We start from the raw sequence: 25,454 nt of genomic DNA on the forward strand, positions 1-25,454 counted from the left end.
CGATCTCAGTGGCTCGGTAGCTTATTTCGTTTTTGGTAGATTCTTATTTCAGAATTGTTAATTCGATAGACTGATTTCATCTCGCTAAATACATGTTCGATAGTTTAATACTCAATTTACATCTCAATATGATTGTAATTGATATTAAACATGGCATTGTTTAACACGTTCCATAACATATTTCATCATTAATTCGGTAACTTAACATACTCGCGACGTAAAGGACATTTCAATGTTTTGTTTTGTACTATGTGGTTTGAGAGTATATCCTGAGGACTTCGTTTTATGATCTATGATTCGAAAAGATCAAAAACGGTTTTCAGGATACGTCACAGCCTTGGAGTAGTTCTAACCTATGTTTCGGGGAATCCTTCCGATTCAGTTATGTTTGCATATTCTATGACAACTCTGCCTTCTTTGTACCTGTGAATATAAAGATAGAAAGAATGGTTAATGACTTTCGGGGCATTTGCATCAGCGAACATGAACATGAATCGTTACATTTGCGTTTTGACGTCGGTGAACTCGTGCATCCATCCTAATTTAACCTTGCAGTTTTTGCACATTACATCGCGTACCATATGCCGGCCAGAAGGCGTGAAGCGTTCCATAACTTGCGAGTAAGTGATATTTACCACACGCTGAAACATGTAGAAACGACCTGAAAAACAGACCAGTAGACCTAATAAGGCACAGAACCAACTACATTATAATGGATTGAATTACCGGATGCACCCGCACCATAAGATGTATCAACGAAAATGAGCAAAAGATTGCGTCTGTTGGTCAAATTTGTTCCGCATGCCGCACAATTGTATAGTTTTCGTCCACCAATATGATCCATGAAAACTTTACCCATGATGATGATCAAAGAGAAGGCCACGGGGTAAATTGTAATCCTATTTCACAGCTTTATAGATTAATTTAACAGCGAGTGGGTTTTGTTGTGACCGGCATTTTTCGCTTGTTGCACTTTTGTGTGGTTAAGATCGTTATCGTGTGTCGTCGAAATTGTTATCTATGAAATGTCATGTAAAAACCCGAGGTTTTAAAACACGTTGAATCTTCTATTAACTTTGATTAAGTAGTTATATCATAATCATAATTATCCGATTGTACCTACTATAACAAACTGAAGTCGTACCAATGAGAATTTGCTTGTCTTTTGCAGTCATTCCAAAATTCACCGAGTATTTCATAATTCACAGTGAACAGCTAGGTTTATAATTTGTTCTTTCTATTTCGTTACTGTACTGTTGGTCTATTAACTTAAATAGAAAAACTTCATTTGAGATTTAGTAACAATTGATTTTTATTGTTATTTCAATACCGTTTTTTATTAACCAAATTGGTGATTGGGCACTTACGATTGATAAGACCTAATGTTCCTTCAATTTTAAATTACCATTTGTAGTATGCAGCAATCTTTGAATATCTTCCAAAATAGGTACCATAAATAATGTTTGCACAGAACATATCAAACTAGAATCCCACGACCAGCGGATCTTCTAGTGAGCCTGACCCTACTCTTGCAATAAGATAACACTGTAAAAATGAAATTAGCGGTGCACAGATGTGTTTATTCCATTTCCGTTTATCATACAGAAAACACGGCGCTTGGTGTTGAGGAGCTAGAATCTGGCATTTCTCGCTTAAGCAGCCAAGCGAGCACGCTGATGTTGCTCCCACTTGGCCAACGGGCCGTGATCGTTGCGGAACTGAACACCGCATCCGTCCGATACAAAGCGCCCTTCTTCAGCGTACTGCTGATACACATCGCGATCATACTTGGTGAAGCCCCATTTCTTCGACACAAAAATTTTCTGACGCCCCGGGAACTTGAACTTCGCACGCCGCAGCGCTTCAACAACCTGCGCCTTAAAACGGTCGCTCGAGCGCACAGACATAATCGGCTGGCCAATGTTAACACGTGCTACTGTTCCCTGCGGCTTGCCGTAAGCACCTCGCATTCCCGTCTGGAGCCTAAACGTGTCCAAAAATGAACAAAGAAAGAAATGAATACAAAAAGACCATTAATCACAGTGAAAATGTATGAATGCTTAGTCATATGAAAAACAAGGTAGTCAGTACTTGTCAACGTGATATTATAGGGTAATCACATAATTCATAACCCAATGCTCTGAAAAAGCGATATCATCATCGTAAAAATAACAGTGCAGGAACAAACAGGAAAACAATATAAAACTTACCGATCAGCTCCGGCACAGGACAACATTTTGTTAATGCGAATGACGTGGAACGGATGCAGACGCATACGAATGTGGAACTGATCCTTGCCGCAGTACTTGACCAGATATTTATTGCAGCAAATACGTCCAGCCTCGAGCGCCTCTGAGCTGAGCTGCTCATACTCGTCGGACACCAGATGCACGCATAGCGGGAAATCTTCTACCAACGCCTTTTTACGTCCAAGATCGTAGATACGGATTTTTGGATCCGGTACTCCTCGACAGAACCGTGACTTGGGGTACGGCTTGTTTTTGCAGTAACGATAGCTGATCGAAAGAAACAGAACATAAACATGAAAGTAAATGCCACGAGCAAATAAGAAAGAATGTTGTTTTCAATAACGTCTCAACCTTGATGGAGATGAAACCCAGTCATTTTGAATGGGTTATGTTTTAGTCATAAGCAAATTTTTCTCAGACACATTTCAAGTGTTGCGAACAATATTGAGAGACATTCCAGGTTTTATAAAGTATATCTCTCACCCTATATTGTTGCGGTTTCCTCTACCTTCCAGAAAGTTGCCGGTCAATGTCATATTGTTGTGCCATTGACACTGTCCTTCAAAGGACGGGGAAGGCTTGTTATACTATATGATCTTTTATAAAACAAATCCTACTGGTGTAGCAAAAATGCTCCCAGAAAACTTGCATGTACAAGATGTGTAAGTTTCCCAACGCTTGAAGTGTTGCAAGCAATATTGAGGAACATTCCAGGTATAGTATAGAATATATCCTCACCCCTATTGTTGCAATTTCCTCTACCTTCCTAAGGAAAATTACTGGCCAAAGACATAATAGTTATCTTTCAGCACTGTCCTTCAAGGACTTGGAAGGCTATTTGAAACACGTGGGTTTTATTAAATACATGCTAGTAGGATGATATTGCAAAAACTCAATCCAATGTTTAAGACATTCATGGTACCACCGAAGGTCTGCAGCATGTACGAGATCTGTACGGGTTTGTTTAAGTTACTTTTCAGTGTTGCGAACAATATTGAGAGACATTCAAGGTTTAACAAATATCTCTCACCCTATATTGTTGCGGTTTCCTCTACCTTCCAGAAAATTGCCGGTCAATGTCATATTATTGTACCATTGACACTGTCCTTCAAAGGACGGGGAAGGCTTGTTAAACTATGATATTGATTAAAACAAATGCTACTGCTAAAGCAAAAATGCTACCAGAAAGCCTGCATGTACAAGATGTGTAGGTTTCAAAACGCTTGAAGTGTTGCAAGCAATATTGAGGAACATTCCAGGTATAGTATAGAATATATCCTCACCCCTATTGCTGCGGTTTCTTCTACCTTCCTAAGGAAAATTACTGGCCAAAGACATAATAGTTATCATTCAGCACTGTCCTTCAAGGACTTGGAAGGCTATTTGAAATGATATTGCAAAAATCAATCCAATGTTTAAGACATTCATGGTACCACCGAAGGTCTGCAGCATGTACGAGATCTGTACGGGTTTGTTTAAATTACTTTTCAGTGTTGCAAGCAATATTGAGGAACATTCCAGGTATAGTATAGAATATATCCTCACCCATATTGTTGCAATTTCCTCTACCTTCCTAAGAAAAATTACTGGCCAAAGACATAATAGTTATCTTTCAGCACTGTCCTTCAAGGACATGGAAGGCTATTTGAAACACGCGGGTTTTATTAAACACATGCTAGTAGGATGATATTGCAAAAATCAATCGAATGTTTAAGACATTCATGGTACCACCGAAGGTCTGCAGCATGTACGAGATCTGTACGGGTTTGTTTAAGTTACTTTTCAAGCAATATTGAGGAACATTCCAGGTTTTATAAAGAATATCTCTCACCCTATATTGTTGCGGTTTCCTCTACCTTCCTAAAGAAAATTACTGGCCAAAGACATAATAGTTATCTTTCAGCACTGTCCTTCAAGGACTTGGAAGGCTATTTGAAATGATATTGCAAAAACTCAATCCAATGTTTAAGACATTCATGGTACCACCGAAGGTCTGCAGCATGTACGAGATCTGTACGGGTTTGTTTAAATTACTTTTCAGTGTTGCAAGCAATATTGAGGAACATTCCAGGTATAGTATAGAATATATCCTCACCCATATTGTTGCAATTTCCTCTACCTTCCTAAGAAAAATTACTGGCCAAAGACATAATAGTTATCTTTCAGCACTGTCCTTCAAGGACATGGAAGGCTATTTGAAACACGCGGGTTTTATTAAACACATGCTAGTAGGATGATATTGCAAAAATCAATCGAATGTTTAAGACATTCATGGTACCACCGAAGGTCTGCAGCTTGTACGAGATCTGTACGGGTTTGTTTAAGTTACTTTTCAGTGTTGCAAGCAATATTGAGGAACATTCCAGGTATAGTATAGAATATATCCTCACCCGTATTGTTGCAATTTACTCTACCTTCCTAAGGAAAATTACTGGCCAAAGACATAATAGTTATCTTTCAGCACTGTCCTTCAAGGACTTGGAAGGCTATTTGAAACACGCGGGTTTTATTAAACACATGCTAGTAGGATGATATTGCAAAAATCAATCGAATGTTTAAGACATTCATGGTACCACCGAAGGTCTGCAGCATGTACGAGATCTGTACGGGTTTGTTTAAGTTACTTTTCAGTGTTGCAAGCAATATTGAGGAACATTCCAGGTTTTATAGAGAATATCTCTCACCCTTATTGTTGCGGTTTCCTCTACCTTCCAGAAAAAAAGCTGGTCAATACCATAATGTTGAACCATTGACACTGTCCCTCATGGGACTGGAAGGAGTATTCAAAGTTACGAGTTTTAACAGACTTCGTTAAATGCCTATGACAATGCGCTGTAACATTAATTTTGGACTGTTTTTCGGCTACTTTACATACCATCTCGCCGGACGCCGCCCCATGTTGATCTACAAGGTAAAGAGAAAATAAAAGCTGTTAGTCCGGTGAACGACAGGACACATGCTATCACGTTCTTTAGTACGATAAATTGTATTCCATCACGCTATACCTCTGATTTTCTCAGAAATGAGGTCTCGTATATCCACGTAGCATGCCATCGTGAGAACAATTTTTAACTAATCACTTCACTTAACACGCGGTTGATGGAAGCGTTGATGTTCTTTCATACACTTCAACTGGGAAAACCAGTCCACTCGCCGGAATGCAGTATTTAAACTGAACTTACCTGAGGCGAACAAATGTGTCTTCTCCTCAGGAGGTTTGGTTTCAGAAAGAGGGATTTTCAGAGCAGCTTCCTACGATGACAGCTACTTGATCCGGTTGCAAAATGTTGGTAGACCTGCTTCGTTGACATGAAACGCTTATGTTGGTAACGGTGTAACGAAGGGTTAACCCTATCCCAGCCAGCCTTGGCCCATACAAAAATGAGAAGTTTTTAGTTCGCGCTGTGGCGTTTTGAAGGATTTCCTGACGGATATGTCTCGCTGTTTCTACACCTGGTATTCTCTAGCGTGATTTGGGCGGCAGTTTTATTGTATGGAGTTCAACCGTCGTGAGCGCTTCAAAATGGGACGTCGCGTTACGCGACGAGACGTCGCACTGCAGTGTAGATCTCGTGTAAGCAACTGGCATGAAATTTATTTGTATAGGCAAAGCTGATGCCCACTGTTGTCTTGTTGACAGCAGTCGGTACTGTCAGGGCTATTTCCGGAATCGTGCTTTCTTTCAGTTTTTGGTTGCTGAAGAGAACGCATCATTGAAATCGTTCTCCGGGCGGGTTAACACCGTAAAATGGTAAGTATCAACATTTATGTCACGAAAAATAGTCTTTTGGTTTCAGCGGTCGATTTTGCAAAGGTAGTCACAATCAATAAGTGTTTAGTGCAGCTGAAATGAAGTGATATTTTGTTCCATCGTTGTGGCTCTTGTATGTGCACGTCATATGAAAGTTGGCCGATTTGCTTTGCAAGCCGTGTTGTACGGACCACATTATGCGGATGTACTATAACCTTAGAACAACCATGAACACCCAGACTGCTGTTGGATAGAGTTGCTTCGCAGCTCAGACAAATATCACATTAATCGTCTATCTCATCATTCAACCAACTTATTCTACCAACCGGCCCTGGAGTGGCCTTTTTTTAACCAGTAATATGGATTATTCCGAACTCTAGTTATTTATCGTACTAACTGTAAACAATCTTTCTTTTTCTAGACCAAGGGTACTTCCAGCTTTGGAAAGCGGCACAACAAGACCCACACGTTGTGCCGCCGTTGTGGTAGATCATCTTACCACATTCAAAAGCATACTTGCTCGCGATGCGGCTATCCGGCAGCGAAGATCCGTTCCTGTAAGTATCCTCTGTTCAAATGGCGAAAATCGAAAACACAATGTTTACCGACGATCTAAAACTGTCCATTGAACACATCGTTCCGTGCGACGTGTTGCTGTGTCTCTAGCCTACACATTTTTTTTTTTGTACTTTTTGGTGGCATTGCCTTCCTCCCAATCTTTCTAAAGGATAGAGAAGTGAGCTTCCCAAGGCAAACATTCCATTAAATATCTCGCCCATTTCGTTTTTATATGTTATTTCTGTTTTACACGTGAGATAATGTAAACGAAAGGGCATAGATTATTTTCTTAAAACAGGGAGCAAATAGCGCATAGTCGATCGTTATTGCTCTAAGAAAATAAGATAACATTTGTTGCTCTGTAAATAGAGTTGAGGTGATGGTGTATCATCCATTAAATATCGCCCATTTCGTTTTTAAATGTTATTTTAGCGACAGGTAACGTTTACTTTTTCCAATTTGACAGATAACTGGTCGGAGAAGGCTAAGCGCAGGAAGACCACTGGCACTGGCCGCATGCGCTATCTTAAGGTGGTGCGCCGTCGTTTCCGCAACGGATTCCGTGAAGGCCAAGTGGCGAAGCCACGCAAGGCTGCCGCATAAGGATGATACGGTAGATACACCGTCGTGGTGCGCCATCGGATCTAAGGACCGAATCTGTTTGGTACAATTGTGTGATGATGTATTCCGGCGGTGGTTTCCCGGTGGGGTGGTGGAAGCCCAAATTTGCTAATAAAGTGTAAAGTGCGGATTCAATATCAGCTCAATAGGGTTTATTTTCTATCATTCGAAAATGGTTGTGTACATATTTTTGCCGTTACAGCATCTCTCTTTCTCTCAATTTATTTTTTATTAAATTACAGCGTCGGAGCCCCAACTCGGCGTACGCGCACAGTTTTGCCGGACTCCCTAAAGCGTTTATATATATTTATCATTTAGAACATTGTTAGCTGTCATATTAAATTCAATTCGTTGGTAATCCTGGGATGCAAAATGTCTTATTGTTGTATCAGTAACTCATATTCTAAATTAAAAAAAAGGAACTCAGCGAAAACTGCATAAACGGGCTGCGCTAGTTGACCCAGTCTAGGCGCACCAACCAGGTGTTAAGGCAATGGACGCAAATGGTTTCAAACCTATTTCATCAGATGTACCTATCTCGGATCAATTTTAGGGCAAGACATTTGCAAACACCGGACTTGGAAACAATTCGCTGCGAGTATCTAATAGACTCGGCCAACAAAACAAGAGATAATTTTCGAAACAAGGTCAGGATCAAAGAAATAAACAATAATGTTTTAGAATTCAGTCGAGGAGCACATCCCTCCTACAACCGTACCCTTTTACGTTGGATAAAGTTAGGTTAGACCCGTTTACCGCTTCCTTACACCGTGAAACTGGTTAACCGTTACGCTATTCAACGTACAAGGGTGCATTTCCCCACGGTAGATTCGCCACGTAGGCCTTACTTAGGTTCGATTGTTGCTGTTGCGAGATCTACCATCTTCGGGTACTTGACATTCTTTTTATCTAGCTCGGCCTGCGCCCATAAGATAAGCTTAAGGATGTTGATCATCCGAGGACTCGATTGCTCCTGGTGCTCCATCTTCAGGATTGCGGCGTTCAATTCGCTCGCTACCTTCTGGCGATGAGTTTGATCGAGTAAGTCTGCGAACGGACTGTTCTGCGGTTTTTCGAAGGCCAGCAGCGCCAATGTGCGCTCCAGTTCGTTCAGCACTTCTGGGTTACTCTCGCCCGCTTCAGAAATCTGTGTCTGAGCGAAGGTTAATGCCTCTTCGATCTTTCCAGCCCTGAAATATGAAAACAATAAAGGCATTAATTATTTTTTTGATCTTCAATAAGAACGTATTCAACTAAAACCACGTCGGTATGACCAGCGAATATTTGGTGTACCTGATCAACTCGATTAGATGCAATTGTTGCAGATGAAAATAAAGGTAGCGATCGTTGTCAAGCAGCTCCGGGTGCAATTGGTTAACTAGATGAGTAGCCTCCTGTATGAATCCATTTTGAACTGCTTCTCTTATCAGTATCCTGTTGTCGAGTGAGTTCAGATCCACCGAGGGTACCACGCCGGATTCAGCTTGGAATTTTTCCGCCGCCTCTTTGAAGCCCTCTTAAAATAGATATAAATAAAAAAGGAAATATTAAGATTAGTTCTCAACAGAGCAAATGATTTATTGTCATGGTTAGAAAACTACTAGTTGCATGAAGTCATAGTCTTTACAAATTCCGCAACAAGACGTAGCATTGCATTACTACGTTTCTACGCTGACGTCTATTAGAATCTGTTTTCCCCAGGTTACAAAAATAGTGAACGGATCGCATAAATGCATAGTAATGAATGTTGCGCTGCTTACAATTATTATTTCTCCCGTAAATAATAAACCACTCTTTCGCGCAATCATTCTATGTTTCTAGTTGATTCTTGAATGTTGGACATAAAGCGCCTCGGGAGAAATTTAAGAAATACTCAGGATTGGTGACAGCATTTCACCGGAAGTGCTAACGAATAAAAGGGACAGTGGATGAGATAAGGTCCGTTCGGTGTGGAAACGTTCCACAAGGTACGTTTTGGTAGGGTGCTGAATTTTAACGAAATTATTCATGAACTAACTTAGTACAGGTAATCAATACCAACCAACACCATTTCTCTTGCGTTGATTGCCTACTTTTTGATTCCAATCCTGGGCGTATCTAGTCTGGCACGCATAAATAATCGCCTGAATTTGACTCACCTGTAACCAAATAGTTCATGATGAGCTTGTTGATGTCTTCTTGCTTAAACGGAAAAGTTTCGAGGCGGCTTTGCCATTCTTCCTTGGAAATGCCGTCGCTTTTATCGTTGCAACTCATTGCGAATTTGCCACCAACCCACAATACGACGCTAATGACGAACCGTTTCTACAGTTTTACGTACGCACTGATCAAACTAAACACGTATAGTCTTGTCGGAAAGTTTCTCTTTCTTAAATCGCTTTTACGCGATCGCTGCCTGCTATGGTTTCGTCGAATGTGTTGTAAATAAAAATCTTGTGAACTGTCATGTACGTTTGATGGTGAAAATGGCGTATCGAACAAAAGATGTCAATTCTGCTATAAGTTTAGCTACATTTACACCTAAACATCTCGCTTGTCACCATTGCTTGTCAACCCGCTTGGCGATTTCGAGCAAATCGTTCTAAAAAACCTCCTACGTGAAACAAATATCGAGCAGTTTTGTATGGTAAATAGGACGATTGCTTGAAAAGTAGCACGAATGCTCAAAAACGTCCGAATTGTTTCACCACCATACAAAAAAGTAGGACATTTGTTCGATCGTAGGACGTTTTTAGAACTATATTTCCAGCTGTTTAGCAGGAAAGCAGTTGAAGTTAAAAAATACGAAAATTTATTCATTTCTTACAAACGGGTCTACATGGCGCTGCGACTTTCATGCGACCGGGTTTCCGCGACCACGGAAGTGTCAAAGTAATAAAAAAACTCGCTAGGCGATTTCGAGCAAATCGTTCTAAAAAACGTGCTACGTGACACAATAATAGAGCAGTTTTGTATGATGAGTAGGACGAAGTAGAACGATTGCTTGAAAAACGTCCTACATTTGTTCATACGTCCATTCAAAAAAGTAGGACGTTCGCGCGTAGGACTTTTTTAGACGATATTTCGAGCTGCCTAGCGGGAACCCGCTGGAGGGATTTGACAGTATGGGATTTGACTAGTGTTGTGCTTAATGAATCTTTTGGCGAGATTCATTCATATGAATCTTTTACCTAAGATTCATTCAGATGGATTCATGAATCTTTGCGGATTCGAATATTCAAAGCTTAATGAATTTTTCGAAACCTTAATGAATCTTCATGAATCTTTCATGGTTCTGTCATGAATCTCCCCGATTCTGTCATAGGCGTGGACAATGAGACCAAAAAAAAAAAAAAAAAAAGGTGGTCCCTCAACCGACTTTTGGTTGGTGACTTTACATCATTTGGTGTGTCTTTGGGATTCATGAATCTCGCGGCGAAAGATTCATGAATCCCTTATAAGGCAGAGATTCATTCAGATTCATGAATCTGAATCCGATTTACACAACTCTAGATTTGACAGCTGCAAGCTTCGCAAGATTTAATCGCACGATAAAATCAAAATCATTTAATGGACGCATTCGATTTTATGTCTCAACAAAGTTGGACTTCATAAACTTGGAGATGTGGCTTTCATCTAAGAAAAATAATAAAATTCCTATAATCGCCTTAGAATTTGAAAAATTGGCGGACCTGTCGTCCGACAAAATATCGTGCGATAAAGCACTGACATCAGCCTAAATCGGCCATCTCGTATTTCAAAAGTGCCGCAGAAGCTACCTGTCGCAGTAGGACCCCAGCGAACGGTTTTGCTCGAATCAGTTCATTTTACAGGCGAGGGGTAGGGAGAATTCGTCCTCCGCGACACTCTATCGTTGACAAGAATGAGATAGCTGTTGTTTATGCTATGCCCTGATTTCTTTTTAAATTACACAATTAAAATTGTAATGGCTCATGCATTTGCGGGTAAAGACGGATTAACAACCGGTTGAAGGCATAGGCATAACACCACGCCACAGGTGTGGGATCGAATCTCGAGTCTGGCCCCCTCGGGTATTACGAACGGCTGACCACCGATCTATAACATACAGTCTTTCTCACAGCTGATTGCGGATCAAAGTAGAGGACTCCAGATTTAAATTCAATTTCAAATATCAAGTATGAAATAGGTAGTAATCGCTGTATGTTGTTCTTTCATTAATTAAATTCTATAGTAAACCGTACGAAGAACGATAAAGAAGAAGAAGAAGTAAAACGACAAATAACGTTAAAAGAAATTGCTTAGTTTCATGCATGCAATTTCATTACATTAGCTTCACGCAATTTTATTCCACAATCAGAACAATAAACCGCGCATGCATCGAACACACACACCTATCGAAGACGCTCGCGTATTCAGTCATATCTGGCCACGAAAGACTTGCAAGACTAATTCTCTCGTGTAGCGATGGTTCCGGTGTCGGTTGGGCCGATGTTCTATTTATCATTTCTACTAGGACAATTTTTGGTCCTGCGACCTCAAAATCATTAAAATGACCTGATGATGAGAGCTCAAAACTCATCTCAAACAAGTCATTGATAGATGTTCAGTCCGAGATACGCAACGTCTTGCAGCAGATCGCAATCATTAACATGTAAATGCATTTTGGCTGAGAGCTAAACCTACATTTTAATGGTTCAAAATCGGTAGCAACGGAAATGATTTACCTACTGGAAAACAGAATGTAAACTTCAAATTAATAGTAGATGATAGATACAACGTTGATCCCAATTTAAAAAATAAATATATACAACGCGTTCATTAGGTTAATAAAGAAGACTTTTTATTTTTTCATTGAAAGCAACGTCAAGGCAAGACAAGCCATTCTCATCTTTAATAGTTTGATCTGCGTTATGAGACAAAAGCAGCTGAATGCATTCTATGTTTCCGCAGCTAGAAGCGAAATGAAGTGCAGTTTGCCCTTCGCAATCCTGAAGATTAACATCAATTCCTATCGAATTCAGTAAACATCGCAGAATTTCTGCATTTCCACGATCTGCAGCCCAATGTATGAATCCTAGGCCGTCATCATCCAACATGTTTAATTGCTGGTTGTATTTGCCAGACTCGATCACCTTTTGGACCCCACAGGCGTTGCCTTCCTTGATGTAATCGAGAAGGGAATTGGGTCCTTCCGGTTTTTCTTCTTCGCGCTTAGGAAGTGAAACAGAAACCCATGAGCTCGACGATGCATTGGGTTGCACTTTATTCCACTCTGGCTGTAGCTTGTCCATCAGCTGCACATAGTTTTTCTTTGCTGAATCTTGATCTAACTGCTTTAGGCCACTCCATGAAAACCATTTTGCTCGGGCCTGCACATTGAAAATGCCGGGTTTTGGAATATTGCATGGACCAACAGTAGCTTGTTTGTACAGTCCATACAGCTGTAGTAATTGCTGTTGCTCGAAAAGGTTAGTGTTCTGCTCCAGAAATTTAGTTGCATCTAGAAAACTTCTCTCATGGGGTAAGTCGATAGCTGCATCATCCTCAAACTCTGTCATGATTGAGGAAATAGTGTTATCGTATCGACAACCAATTGCTTACAATACGTCTATTTCTCTACTCTGGGCAGAAACACCCTTTAATCGGTTTGTTGAAAGAAAATGGGCGTGTTATCTAAGACGTGTCTGCTGTTGGTTTGCAAATTTTCAAGCGAAGTTTTCTTCTGAAAAGACACGAAGCCGTATCCCTTTGACAGTCCAGTTTTACGATCGAAAACCACCTGCGCCCAGGCTACTTTTCCGAATTGACTGAAATAATTACGCAATTCTCGGTGCCCCACAGTCCAAGCAATATTGCCGACGAATATTTTCAGTGAGCGCGCACCGGTAGACATAGCGCCAGAAGATGCCTAGCCAAACAGTGTAGAAATTACATAAAAAAATGTTAGATTTCAATACGTTGCGCTTAAACACTATATTTATCACCATACATACGCTTTAACTCACTCAAAGCGGAGAATAGAAAGTTTAGAAACACGGCAATCACCGTCGTGTTTACTTGGAAAATAACATGTGTACCAAGCATGTTGCTTTCGTACTTTGACAGTAGTTTCTAAGTTTATACATATTGTCTGGAAGGTTTAAAATTCCCCATGAAAAGGCATAAAAATTTCGATACGATTGTACAAAACCATCCCCAACACTCGTAGATTAAGTGATTGAAAAATGATTGGACAAATGGCTTTTAAAAATATGAAAAGATTATAGTCATAACGTTTTGACTTCAATTGCATCAAATCGTTTACCAGATATACCATAATTTTACAATGCAGTTCACATTAAGCACTCCACTCACTGGAATAGAATCAATCCAAAAAAAAAATGTTTTCTCCTAAAAAGGAACGGTTGCTTTCCCAGAATGGTATAATATGAACGTCTAGCAAATCAAGCGAATAAATAAATCTGACATAAATAAATAAATAAATAAATAAATAACCTTGAACCTGAGAAATTGTGAATTATGGCATGTACCCGTGAATGAAAAAATATGTATCGTAAACTTGAAGGTCATACAACCCAATCAATGAGAGAGATAGAGCCGAAAGAAAGAAAGAAAGAAAGAAAGAAAGAATGAAAGAGAGAGAGAGAGAGAGAGAGAGAGAGAGAGAGAGAAAGAGAGAAAGAGAAATAATTGGGGCTTAGTCTTTTTCTTTTTTGTCAGTGTTGCTTCGGTTTTTTGCATCGGTTTCGCCAAACCTTTGTGACTGTTGCCGACCATTTAACTGAGAATTTGGTTTATTTTGTATCGCGCGGTGTTTCATGATGCTTAGCTGCACCCAGCGGTCGACCCGAACTCGTTGCACACCCTGGTCGAACTCGATTCCGGGTCGATCCCTGCGAAGAATCGTGTGACTCATCACTAGTGCGTATGTTTTTTTTCTTGGAACTAGGGCCAGGTGCTTCATTCATCTCGTACCCGGAGGGTGTGTTCAACCAAACGGTATTGTGCGTCTTTTCTAACCAACAAAAAGGCAGTGGTTGTAGCGCCATTTAAACATGTGCGGTGTAGGTCGGGTCCAGCTTGGCAACATGTGTTAATTGTGATTTGTGAATCGGGCGCACGTTAATGTGTTAAGCACAAAAGGTCATGCTTTGCCCGAAATCTCAAGCCCGAAAATACAAATTCTAGGTAGAACCCAAGTAATCATGCGGAACACAATGAAGCGTAAGCATGGTAGCACCCTGACTACCCAGACGTTGTTGGATTTTGATCTGGGAGAATCGTCCTCCGATTCTGATTTCCGCATCGAAGACCATGACGATGAGAGCGACGATTTTTCGATGGGTTCCAAAGACGACAACGACGGTGATAATGACGATGATGACGACGATGATGGCGACGACGACGACGACGACGATGATGATGCGAGCGACGAAGACGAAAACGAAAGCGACGATGAGGGAGTGGAAGTGAAGCACCTGCTGGCACATTCCTTGAATGGCACGGTGAAGAAGAAGAAAAAGAGCGAGGCCGATGGCGCGGACGATTCGGGCGATGCGGAGGACAACGACGAGGAGGACGAAGAGAGTACCACGGACGGAAGTGCCACTAAGGAGAAACCGGCGTCCCTCGAACCCCAAGCAGTGCAACCGGTACCAATCCCTACGCCGCCAAGCGTCAAAAACTCGACCATCAACGAAAAGGATGCTGCCGTATTGAAGCTTTTACTCAAGTCGATCTGCTGCGCCTGCTTGGGAGATCGAAGTGATGATCAAAATGAGATAGTCGAGTGCGATGGCTGCGGTGTAACGGTGCACGAAGGTTGCTACGGGGTAAGCGAGTGCACCAGCATCAGCAGTACAACCTCGTCCTGCTCGACCGAGCCGTGGTTTTGCGATGCTTGCAAGGCTGGTGTGGAAAACCCGGACTGCGAGCTTTGTCCCAACCGCGGTGGCATCTTCAAAGAGACAGATGTCGGCAAATGGGTGCACCTGGTGTGCGCGCTGTACGTGCCGGGGGTGGCGTTCGGCGAAGTGGACCAGCTGTCCTCCGTCACCCTGTTCGAGATGCCGTACAACAAGTGGGGCGCCAAGACGTGCAGTCTCTGCGAGGATACCAAGCTGGCACGCACCGGTGTCTGCATCGGATGCGATGCTGGTATGTGCAAAACGTACTTTCACGTCACCTGTGCACAGTACCACGGGCTCCTGTCCGAGGCACACTCGGAGGAGGCGGACCAAGCCGACCCGTTCTACGCACACTGCAAAATCCACTCGGACAAAACGCTCATAAAACACCGCAAGCGCAACTACAACGCCATCAAGATGAAGGCACTGCACCGCCAGATAGAGGAGGAAGAAGCGTCGCGGAAGCAGCAGACGCAGTCGTCCGAGCAGGCACGCATTGAGCGTAAGCTCGCAAAACATCGCAAGCGCTACCTGTTCAACAAGGAGACGAAAAATCCACCCTGGGTGCCGACGCAGAAGATGCCCCGGTTGCTGATAACCAGCGCCACCGCCTGCAAGAAGCTGCTGTTCAAAGCGGAACTGATGGGGCTGGACATGGCGGCGATCGAATTCCAGGAAGCACAGATGGCCGCACTGACCGACGTGCGCAAAAAGTGGCACATTACGCCGGCATTCAGCGTGGAGTTCATCGGCTACTATCTCGACCGGGCCATCCGGCTTGGTGAGATGAAGAAAAATCTCCAGGAGCAGATACTGCTCAACAAGCGGTTGCTCGGACAGCAGCAGCAGCTCCGCAGCAAGTACGATCGCAGTGTGCAGCTCAACCAGGAGGCGCTGAAGCGCAACGATGCCTACCGCGAAAGCATAGCGAAGCTGTACGCCCACATTCAAGCGCTGGCCCCCAGCAAAACGCTCGTGCCGATCGAGCAGATCGGTAAGCCGCCACAGCCAGCGCCGCTAGCGCATCCACCGATTGCGGCCGTACCCTTCGGCAAGGTGACACCGCATGCCAGTGTGCTCATCAACACCCCGTCGGCACCGTCAACCGTGGCGCTCTGTCCAACGCCACCAGCACGCACGATGACCGTACCGACGGCTGCCGCGCTCAAAATGGGAGTCGGCTTCCCGCTTCAAAACCTGCTGGTACCCGGCGGCGGCAAGCGGGACGACACCGGGCGTATTCTCAGCACCCAGTGCAAGCAGAACAGTGAGGATCTGCTGAACGAGTGCGGCATCTGCAAGCGCTGCCAGGATCAGCATTTGCTGGCCAAGTGCGATACCTGCCACCTGTACTATCACCTGGGCTGCCTAAATCCCCCACTCACGCGCCATCCCAAGAAGTCCAAGCTGTACGGCTGGCAGTGCTCGGAGTGTGACCGGTCGGATGACTCGAACCCGGAAAGCATCATTATCCCGAAGGCACCCCGGAAATCGCGCACACGGTACTCCAAGGATGGCACGATCGTGCCGTATGACCTATCCTATGCGGCGGATCAGCAGCAGCAACAGCACGAGGGAGGCAGCAGCGTCAGGAAGGCGGGAAAAACATCGATGACCACTGGCGGGGGCACACCTGCTTCCACCGCAAGACCACCACCGGATCCCGCTTCAACGAAGTCGCCCGTTCTGCAGGGATCGATTGCGACGGTGAAGCAGGAAGAGGAGCCTACCAGCCCCGCACCGGAAAAGGTTGAGTCCTCGACCAGTTTGTCGTCGACGGGAGAGGACGGCAGCGGAGCTTCGGAGTCCATGCTGCAGGGAACTCCTCCGAAAGTACCGGGAAAGCGAGGACGTAAAAAGAAGATAGTACCGGAGCTCTCGACTACGCTCATCGTTCAACTCGATGACGTAGCTACTCGTCGGCCGTCGCTTCTGGACCAGCTGAATAATCACGATTCGAAGCTTCCCTATCAAAAGCTAGAGCCAGCTGAAGCTGCCAAGAATCCCGAATCAGCACCGTACCAGAAGCATGCAAATGATAATACGTACTACGGCGATGCGGCAGTGCAGCTGAAGCAGGAAAATGTTGGCGCTTCCGATTCGACCACGGACCGGGTGCCCGCACCGTCCGAGAAAGTTGAGTCGACGACCACGACCACGCCGACGCCGGGTGGGCTGCTCCTGCCGCCGGCTGGCAGCTCGTCACAGATAAATACCTCCGCCGGAGCGATGAAATTCTATGGCCACAACGAGGGCGCTGACATCGGACCTAACAAATCGAACGTCACGGAAGCGGCCACATCAACGCATCACAAGCACAGCAAGCGCCGAAAGGAGAAGCACCGCAACCGATCGCCGAACGCGGAGCGAATCATCTCGAAGGACCACAAGCGCAAGCGAAAGCGTAGAAACCACGACTACGATCTGGCGAGTTTGGCCGACGGCGGGGACTACACAATGCAGACGTTCGATGGCGACAGCAGGCCGCGTATTAAAATCAAGGTAGATTGCTTGTGTTTTCAACAATCTCCTAAGACGTGCGGGTGATATTTTCACTGTCCGTTCTTCTATGTAGATTAAATCAGTTCTGGACGGGTCTAATACTCACACGACGCAGATATTCTACGTTCGGGACGAAACCGGGCCGGAAAGAGCAGCCGTACCACAGCTTATCTCGGGAGCTGCAGACAGTTCGTCACACATGGTAAGCAGTCGATCCTCTTAGCAAAGTCCCGGACATCTTCGTTTTACCTACTTTCAGTTTACGTTTCGACATGCTTCCCCGTATGTGTAATCTATTACATGTTTTAGCTTATTTTATGTATGGAGTTTTGTGTACACTAAAAACTCGACCAGCACTGAACCGGCGATTCTGAAACATACCACACATTACGCTTAAGCACTACAGATGTTGTTGAAGATTTCTTTGATCACTATTATTTTATTGAATCATCTATATTTTACTATTGAATCTCAAACGCGTGTTGCGTTAAACAAAACAAGCATGTACCCATGTGTCAAGGTATATCCACCAAAGTTATATCACAGGGAACACGCGGAAATCGTTGAATTATCAACCATTTTAAATATGCCGTTATTGTAGTTATTACGACAAAGATGGTCAAGAAGAATAAGAACTCTAAAGTAAAGAGTTAAAATCATATTGTTTTTCTCAATCCCTTCTTTACAAGCTAGTTATATTATAATTAAATTTCGTAAAGCGCGGTACCACCATTTCTAAACCGAGGAAGAATCGTTTGGTTTTTTGAAACACAAAGCAATAACGTAGCGCAGCCCGATGAGTTTCGTGATCCACCTCATGAGTAAGGTTATTTTCGGAATAGGTCGCACGTCTCTAAACGCAGTTGAGTATTTAAAATGTTAATTAAACGAAAGTGTCACGGGTAATCGATACTGAACGTAGGTAAACACGAAGAAGAAAATTGTTAAATTTTAATTTTGAATACCATTACACACGCGAAGGATAGTTAGAAGACATACTGACATGTGCTAATATTGTGTTATTCCCTTAGCAGATCGATGCCGATCCAACTCTTCTACTCGAAGTGGCCAACTTAGCGGAGAACAGCACAAACTCGCCGCAGGTGGATTCAACACCGCAGAAGAGCATAAGCTCGCAAGCACGGGGACGTGCCAAACGGCATTCGATCGCGTCCCGGACTGGTGGTGCTGCCGTCAGTAACAGCGCGACCGAGGAATCCGTGTGCGATGTTTGCCAGGAGCAGGGCACAGCGGCCAACATAGTGCAGTAAGTACTCGCACCTATTTGCTGAAACGTGTCCAAACCGATCAAACTATACCGACATCCCGTTCTGCATTAATCTATTTTCAGGTGCGACGAATGTCATAAGAATTATCATTTCGGCTGCCTAGATCCGCCGCTAAAGAAAACTCCCAAGCGTCGTGGCTACTCGTGGCATTGCGCTGACTGTGATCCCACGGTATGCATAGCAAATGCTGCTACCGCGAAATGCGTTCCATCAACTACATCCGGCTTTTTTCTTCTTCTCCTTTCCAGGATGTCGAAAACTAGCGATTCTATTTTATATTTCGTATATCTCGTATCAACGACTGGAAAACTTAAACGCCTATTGATTCTATTCTGGGCCGCACCCTCTCTTGCACACAGTATGTTGCAAACCAAAGAATTGTCTTTTGGACCGCCCCAAAACAGTACTCAAGTATAATCTAACGAACGAACCAACTCAGCAATCTCGTATTCGAGTCCCTCAACGTTTTGTGTTTGTTCAAACATTGTGTTTTGTTGTCTGGATGAGCGATTCTTTGATTTTAAGTATATTTTAAGTGGAACAGTCTCCAACACTTGGGCTAATCAGTAACCATAAGTCTAGTTTAAGCGAATCTACCTAGCAGCTTGTTGGGTGAAAGTCATACCACAACTTTACAGTATAAAACATTTAGTTTTTTGTTTTCTCAAGTAATGTGTAATATGTTAGACGCCTGGATATTATGTTAAGTAAAAAAGGCATTTTTTTTCTTTATTTTTGAAAAATTTTCAATTGATTATAAGTAACGTACTCATCTTTTTATCCAACTTATAGTTGTTAAGCTTCGTGAATAAAAATTATAAAATGATATTTTCAAAGAAATCTTAATCTTTTCATTCAAAAGAAATTCATTATCTTTCTTAGCCGGCCAAACCGGCGCGTTTGATACGATCGATGTTCTTTTACATTGCGATATAATTTCGAAAGGGTTTCAAATGCTTGTCCGATAATAGTATTAATTTAAGTATCAAATGTCGATTAGTATTAAAAGTATATCGCTACCAGTTTGAGGGTGTCTTATACTTAGATACGCCTTCGGAACGTGTTTGTTTAGCTTAGTAGTTTTCTTCGTTGGTTATGTTGGAGTATTTGCTGGCAACCACCACATGAGCGTTAGTTCGTTGCCATATTTCCGTCAACAAAGTCACTTGCGGAAAGTTTACGGTCGCAGAACGTATGTGCTGGTAACAACCGAAGGGGATTGCTAACACCTGGACGTACTCCAGCAGCACCGTTTAGCAGTGAAGCCGACAAATTGGTATTGCCTTCGCGTGGACAGGCGAACATGGGCCGCACACGGTAGATCCACCGAGCACCCATCGGCACCTCGGATGTGCGACACCGAGCACATCGTCTATTTTGAGATTTATTATCGCGTCGCAAGGCAAGGCAAGGAGGAGGTCAGCAGAAAACAAAATTTAATAACGCCTGTCCGATCTCGGCCACACCAACCGGGCGCCTATTGATCCCCGGGTCCCGGCCAGTGGCCAGTTTGCACACGTTTCGTCAGTGACACCTTTTTGCCGGCGGGAGGGAAATCTATTTTCTCCATCTGCGCAATTTCGGAACGCTCGTGTTGATCGCGTTTCACGACGACGCAGACACGCAGATCGCATATTCGATCAGAACCGTGCACCCGACACTGGAGGAAAAACGAATTCAGCGGTGAAGTGTTTGCTGCAGCGTTCGCCGATCGCTGCCGGGTGTATCTCAGAGCACCGACACTTTCGAGCGGGTCGGATTTCCTGTAGTTTGTTGCTATTATTTCCATCCGAGTCCGCCCGTTATTCACGTCCTCGTGCATGCTTCGTTACAAATTGCTACATCGGAGGACCCTCATTAATCATTCGTTATTCCTACATGCGAGCAACTCTCAAACCGTTTTGAGCTATATTTGACTCTTATTTACTCTACGGATGCACAAGTGGCATTGACAACGAGATCGGACCAAAGAAATACAAAACTTTTCTAAACAATTGTTCATCTGTTGTAGGTTGTGTATACGTTTCGATGGCACTATGTTGAGTCTTTTAAACATTTTACTTCGAAAAATGTTGTTAACTATACTTTCTTAAATTTGTTATGCATTTTTTATTTCAACTAAAGAGACTTTGAAGTTTTTAGTCATTCGTCGCTACTTTTAAAGTATTTTGTTTGCACCATCTTCAATTCAATCGTATACCACCACCCCACTACTGTTAATCCATTTTTTAACTATGCTTGTTTAGAATCCTTTTTTTCAGACATTTTTCTATTCATTATATAGAAATTTGTGTGTTTTTGTTTATTTAAATAAAATCGCTGCAGTTTCATAGGGTGAAATGGTTAGTTTTTCATATTGTTGCAGAACATTTTCTAAAAGGAAAAATTAGCAGGAAAGTTGTGCGAGCTTAGCAAACTACAAATTTGATTGCGTAAAATAATCATTTGTTTGACGATATTTGTTTTATTCATGATTGCTATTATTGCTTATTTTTTATTGTCTAGTGTTTTATTTATTTAATTATGTACTGAGATTGCATTGCAAGCTTAAAGCAATTTATTTATTTATTACCTGTGACCGATCGGTAGCAGTTAATGTTCGGCTGAGGAACGCTTTTTTAAGCGATGTCAGAAGGATTCGAAATGACGATAAAATTTATTTTACAAGACGCACTTTGCACCGTCTTAAGTGCTCAGTTTACCACCGGGAGACGTTTTATAGTTGCAATAATAATATTCCATCGCCGGTGGGGAATCATAAACGACATCGATGGAACATGCCTCCCTTCCGACGCCCGCCCGTTCATCTCTAGAGATCGCACAGACTGGACGCACAGCATGACAACATCCCTCTTTCCCTACCCCCCCTTGCATCCGTCCCTGGCCATGAACTGAGTTCGCACGCGTTAAAACCCCGTTCGCATCCAACCCATGGAGGTCAGGAGTCGATCCGCCTTTGCGCCTGCCCTTAACCGTTTCGGTTTTCTTTTCGAAGTGTCGGATTGATATTTCGGTGGGTTTGTTTTCTCGCGCCCTCGCACTACCCGGACCGGGGAACCGCGGTAGTGTCGTGTGCAAGTACGCCTCTGTGGCGATATACTTTTGCCCGGTGTGTTTCAATCTCTCGGGCCGGCCAACGTGTTGCACTCTCACTTCCAAATTGCTGGTGCGCCGTTGAATGGTCCGTGTGCCAGCGGTCACCATTAGTTGCGTTCGGTCAACGGTGCGAAGTGGTTAGGGTTCGGTGGCCTACCAAACGTTGGTGCAGGTTCTGGCACTTGGGAAACAAACAATAAGCTACAGTCTGGTGCTTCTAGACCGGTTGGGCTGGGAAACTTAACGGATCGGTTTAAATTTGCACCGCAGTGTAACACCTCAGTCGTTAATAGTGCCTCGACCGTTTTGTGAACAAATTAGCGAAAATGGTACGTTAAACACATTCTGTTCTATTACCCTTGCATAATGTCCTGTGATCACTCGTACTAAGTGTGCCCCGTGGATAAACCATCAATCAAGCCATCATAACCCAATCAATAGAAGATTCCCGCATTGTTACAGGGCCACTTAGAGTGACCAACAATAACGTGCGCGCTTTGCGCTTTTTCCGATTCTACCAAAAAATGTTTCAGCTTAAATTGTAGCAAGAACATTGTCCTCATTTTTTAATCCTTTTTTGTTACATTATTTGAACGATTTTCTTGCACTATAAATTGCATTTAAAAATATTTTATTTTTTTTAAAGTGTATCAACAAAGTGTTTACATAAATACTAGCTACATTTCGCAAAAGTTCCTTCGTCATATCCCTCAACCATGTGGAGGTTTAAACATATTTCGAAGCAATTGGCTCGACCATTAGTGCGTACGTACGCATGTAATCCAAATAAACTTAATTAAAATATGAAAATCGCAGCGATTTCCAAAGCAATAATCTTGGGACTTTTGTATTTGATGATTCGTGTACAGCATTAGAAAAGTGCCAAACAGATAACCAGCAAGGGCACTTCACAAAAGCAAGAAGAACTGGAAAGTAACTGCTCAAGAGTTCTCCGAAACACTTCAGCTATCAGCTTGAGATCGAACTGCTCGTCCCCGTCTTGTTTCACAGGAGTTGGCAACGTTTAGTTTCCCCTGTAGCCTATCGAACGCTCGTAAAGTTCTGGATAACGAATTCTTATGAACAGATGAACTTATGGACAATTTTGAACAGTTTAACCGAAAACGGTGGGTTTGCGGATCGGTCGAGGAGCTTCGCGATCGAAGCATGAAGTCGTCGTGGGTGGAAAAAATTGGTGTGAAACACAAATACATCGTTTTTTAAACACTCCAGCAAGTCTGTGCAGAACTAGAATTTAAAAAATAAAAACTAGTGAAAATACCAAAGCTCGTGCAGCAGGACTAAAGGCCCAGGGGCGAACACATCAATTTACTTCAATAATTCCATGTTTCACTCATTCTTCAATAACCGTCGTAAATTCTCTTCAATGTGAAAATTAAATATTGATAGAATTTAAAATAAAAACTATGACGTGAGGACGCTATTTTCATATTATTCCGGATACTGTAATTGCACTGTAAAACATGTACAAACAAACAATCCGAATCCGGGAACCGCTCGAACCGTTAGCAAAGAGCATTATTAAATTCAAGTGTTTGTTTATCTGAAAACCCCATTTTTCCAGGCCACCAGCTGCTTCGGTTGCAAGGAGGAGATCAAGGACAAGATGCTGGAGGCGCTCGGCAAGAGCTGGCATCCGGAGCATTTCACCTGCAAGGAGTGCAAGAAGCGCATCGCCGAGAACAAGTTCCACGAGAGTGAAGGACTGCCGGTGTGCGGCAAGTGCTTCGAGTCCAAGATACAGGCCATCTGCGCCGCGTGCCGCAAGCTGGTTACCGAGGTAAATGGTTCGAAATGTTCGGCGTGCTGTAAACTCAGCGGTATTGCGCACCGTTTGCACTGCGGACACACCTCATTTCGCCAGTGTGCCGCTTTCCACTGCGAGCGATTACGGTTTTTGGTGGGAAAGTTCTTTTGGAGTATCGTCGCGATCGTCGCAATCGTCGGTGCTTTTCATTCAGCGAAACGCTATTTATAGACCGGCGTCTGATGGCATTATTTTCGAATCTTCTCCCTCGCCCTTGCGGGGCTGGCTGAACTGTGCCACGCGACGATTCCCATTCGGGTCACAAGGTAACCATCGTCATCATCATCATCAGCACCCTCACCAGCATCGTCTTCTGCTGCGGATGGTAGGGTGTTGGTCGCAGCTGTAGGACGTAAACAACGGACTGTGCTACCCACGGAACATGCTAGTTTTCCATTCACACCTTCTGGTGGTCCCGAAGCGGCTGCCAATATTTTATACACCGTATTTCATCCGCTGGCACACGCCACAAGCATCGTTCCGTGGAGTCGCGCGAAGAATTTAGAACGTTGGTGCACACGAGCGCTCGTGTCCGCTATTAACAAAGAATGCGCAAAAATACTACAGTAGACTCACGATCAGCCGGGATCGTTCAAGACTTTTGAGATACTATAGTTGCTCTGCAAAATTATGAAAAGAAAAAATTGCAACATAATTTAAATTATGTTGTAACCATTTTTTTACGGATTTCGCGGACTCTTCTGTAGTGACATAGTTTCGTTAGCTCGAGGATAAACTGTACACTAAAACCATACTGTACTCTCGACACACACAGAAAGTGGTGAAGGCGATGGGCAAAACGTGGCACCAGGACCACTTCATCTGCGGTGGCCCCTGCAAGCAGCAGCTGTCCGGAAAGACGTTCTTCGAGCGCAACGGTAAGCCGTACTGCACCGCCGACTACGAGCGCCTGTACGCACCGAAGTGCGCCGGCTGCAAGAAGCCCATCGCGGAGAAGGCCCTGTCGGCGCTGGAGGGCAAATGGCACAAGGAGTGCTTCAAGTGCAAGGTAAGAAGGAGGGAGAGGGTGGGGGGGCGGGCGGCGAGGGGACACCATTTCACAATTTGACTTCTTTCTCTCGACACTTCCTGATTTCCCGCTCCATTTTCTTGTTTCCCTCCCGGCGTCCTCGTGTCCAGCTCTGCAAAGAACCGATCGGAGTGGACGCCAAATTCCGGGCCGACAAGGATAAGCAACCGATGTGCGAAAAGTGTGGCATCTAAGCGGAACGGGGACTGCTCGCATCCCGACCAACTAATGTATACTCTCTAAGTGTTTGTTACCCAGTTGTTTCGATCATTTGTATCCTATCCTCCATTTGCCAGATGTGTATGTATTTAAAATAATCACTCTCCATCGTGACGGGAGAGTTCACCGGCACCATCACGTTTGTTAAGAAATAAAGTGTGCTAATTGCTTATCTTGAAGTGACCTATTTGGCAACCGTGCTGACAACCCGTTGGAAAACTCGAATACAATCTAGCCAGGCCACATCCATCTTTATAGATCCGATTGATTGTACATATATAGGAACACATGCGATATTACTCCGGCTGAAATGTGATGCTATCTGCGACTCTCAAGGCTTACTGGTCTCTGGTTGCTATGCTTTTAAATTACATATTATTTATATTGGCAGAAAGCTTCAATCACATCATTTGATTTAGGAATTTGAGTTTTAAATCAACACA

General features: G+C 43.5%; 7 protein-coding genes across 7 annotated transcripts; 3 read left to right on the forward strand and 4 right to left on the reverse strand.

Moving 5' to 3' along the window:
• Positions 1-56: 56 nt before the first annotated feature.
• LOC131290735 (protein yippee-like) lies at positions 57-992 on the reverse strand. The gene is made up of 3 exons (XM_058319904.1): positions 727-992; positions 502-661; positions 57-423 (listed from the first exon to the last, which is right to left on the reverse strand). The coding sequence occupies exons 1-3, from the start codon at positions 857-859 to the stop codon at positions 354-356; spliced, it is 363 nt and encodes a 120-aa protein (XP_058175887.1). The 5' UTR covers positions 860-992; the 3' UTR covers positions 57-353.
• A 589-nt stretch (positions 993-1,581) lies between these two features.
• Positions 1,582-5,524, reverse strand: LOC131291238 (large ribosomal subunit protein uL16-like). Its single transcript, XM_058320423.1, has 4 exons — positions 5,432-5,524; positions 5,125-5,153; positions 2,211-2,516; positions 1,582-1,983 (listed from the first exon to the last, which is right to left on the reverse strand). Exons 2-4 carry the CDS (start codon positions 5,145-5,147, stop codon positions 1,653-1,655), a joined length of 660 nt encoding a protein of 219 aa, XP_058176406.1. The 5' UTR covers positions 5,148-5,153; positions 5,432-5,524; the 3' UTR covers positions 1,582-1,652.
• Positions 5,525-5,871: 347 nt separating this feature from the next.
• On the forward strand, positions 5,872-7,314 carry LOC131291395 (large ribosomal subunit protein eL37A). The gene is made up of 3 exons (XM_058320601.1): positions 5,872-6,000; positions 6,422-6,557; positions 7,025-7,314. The coding sequence occupies exons 1-3, from the start codon at positions 5,998-6,000 to the stop codon at positions 7,159-7,161; spliced, it is 276 nt and encodes a 91-aa protein (XP_058176584.1). The 5' UTR covers positions 5,872-5,997; the 3' UTR covers positions 7,162-7,314.
• Positions 7,315-7,944: 630 nt separating this feature from the next.
• LOC131291394 (glucose-induced degradation protein 8 homolog) lies at positions 7,945-9,576 on the reverse strand. Its single transcript, XM_058320599.1, has 3 exons — positions 9,318-9,576; positions 8,473-8,695; positions 7,945-8,369 (listed from the first exon to the last, which is right to left on the reverse strand). Exons 1-3 carry the CDS (start codon positions 9,433-9,435, stop codon positions 8,024-8,026), a joined length of 687 nt encoding a protein of 228 aa, XP_058176582.1. The 5' UTR covers positions 9,436-9,576; the 3' UTR covers positions 7,945-8,023.
• Positions 9,577-11,960: 2,384 nt separating this feature from the next.
• On the reverse strand, positions 11,961-12,835 carry LOC131290765 (acyl-CoA-binding domain-containing protein 6-like). Its single transcript, XM_058319940.1, has one exon. The coding sequence runs from the start codon at positions 12,696-12,698 to the stop codon at positions 11,964-11,966; it is 735 nt and encodes a 244-aa protein (XP_058175923.1). The 5' UTR covers positions 12,699-12,835; the 3' UTR covers positions 11,961-11,963.
• Positions 12,836-14,295: 1,460 nt separating this feature from the next.
• Positions 14,296-19,540, forward strand: LOC131290994 (PHD finger protein 14). The gene is made up of 5 exons (XM_058320186.1): positions 14,296-17,549; positions 17,623-17,751; positions 18,581-18,816; positions 18,901-19,009; positions 19,087-19,540. Exons 1-5 carry the CDS (start codon positions 14,346-14,348, stop codon positions 19,099-19,101), a joined length of 3,693 nt encoding a protein of 1,230 aa, XP_058176169.1. The 5' UTR covers positions 14,296-14,345; the 3' UTR covers positions 19,102-19,540.
• Positions 19,199-25,166, forward strand: LOC131290995 (paxillin-like). Its single transcript, XM_058320187.1, has 4 exons — positions 19,199-19,249; positions 23,520-23,735; positions 24,538-24,771; positions 24,903-25,166. The coding sequence occupies exons 1-4, from the start codon at positions 19,199-19,201 to the stop codon at positions 24,984-24,986; spliced, it is 585 nt and encodes a 194-aa protein (XP_058176170.1). The 3' UTR covers positions 24,987-25,166.
• The last annotated feature ends 288 nt before the right edge of the window (positions 25,167-25,454 follow it).

Source organism: Anopheles ziemanni, chromosome X, assembly GCF_943734765.1.
Source record: "Anopheles ziemanni chromosome X, idAnoZiCoDA_A2_x.2, whole genome shotgun sequence".
Lineage (NCBI taxonomy): Eukaryota > Metazoa > Arthropoda > Insecta > Diptera > Culicidae > Anopheles > Anopheles ziemanni.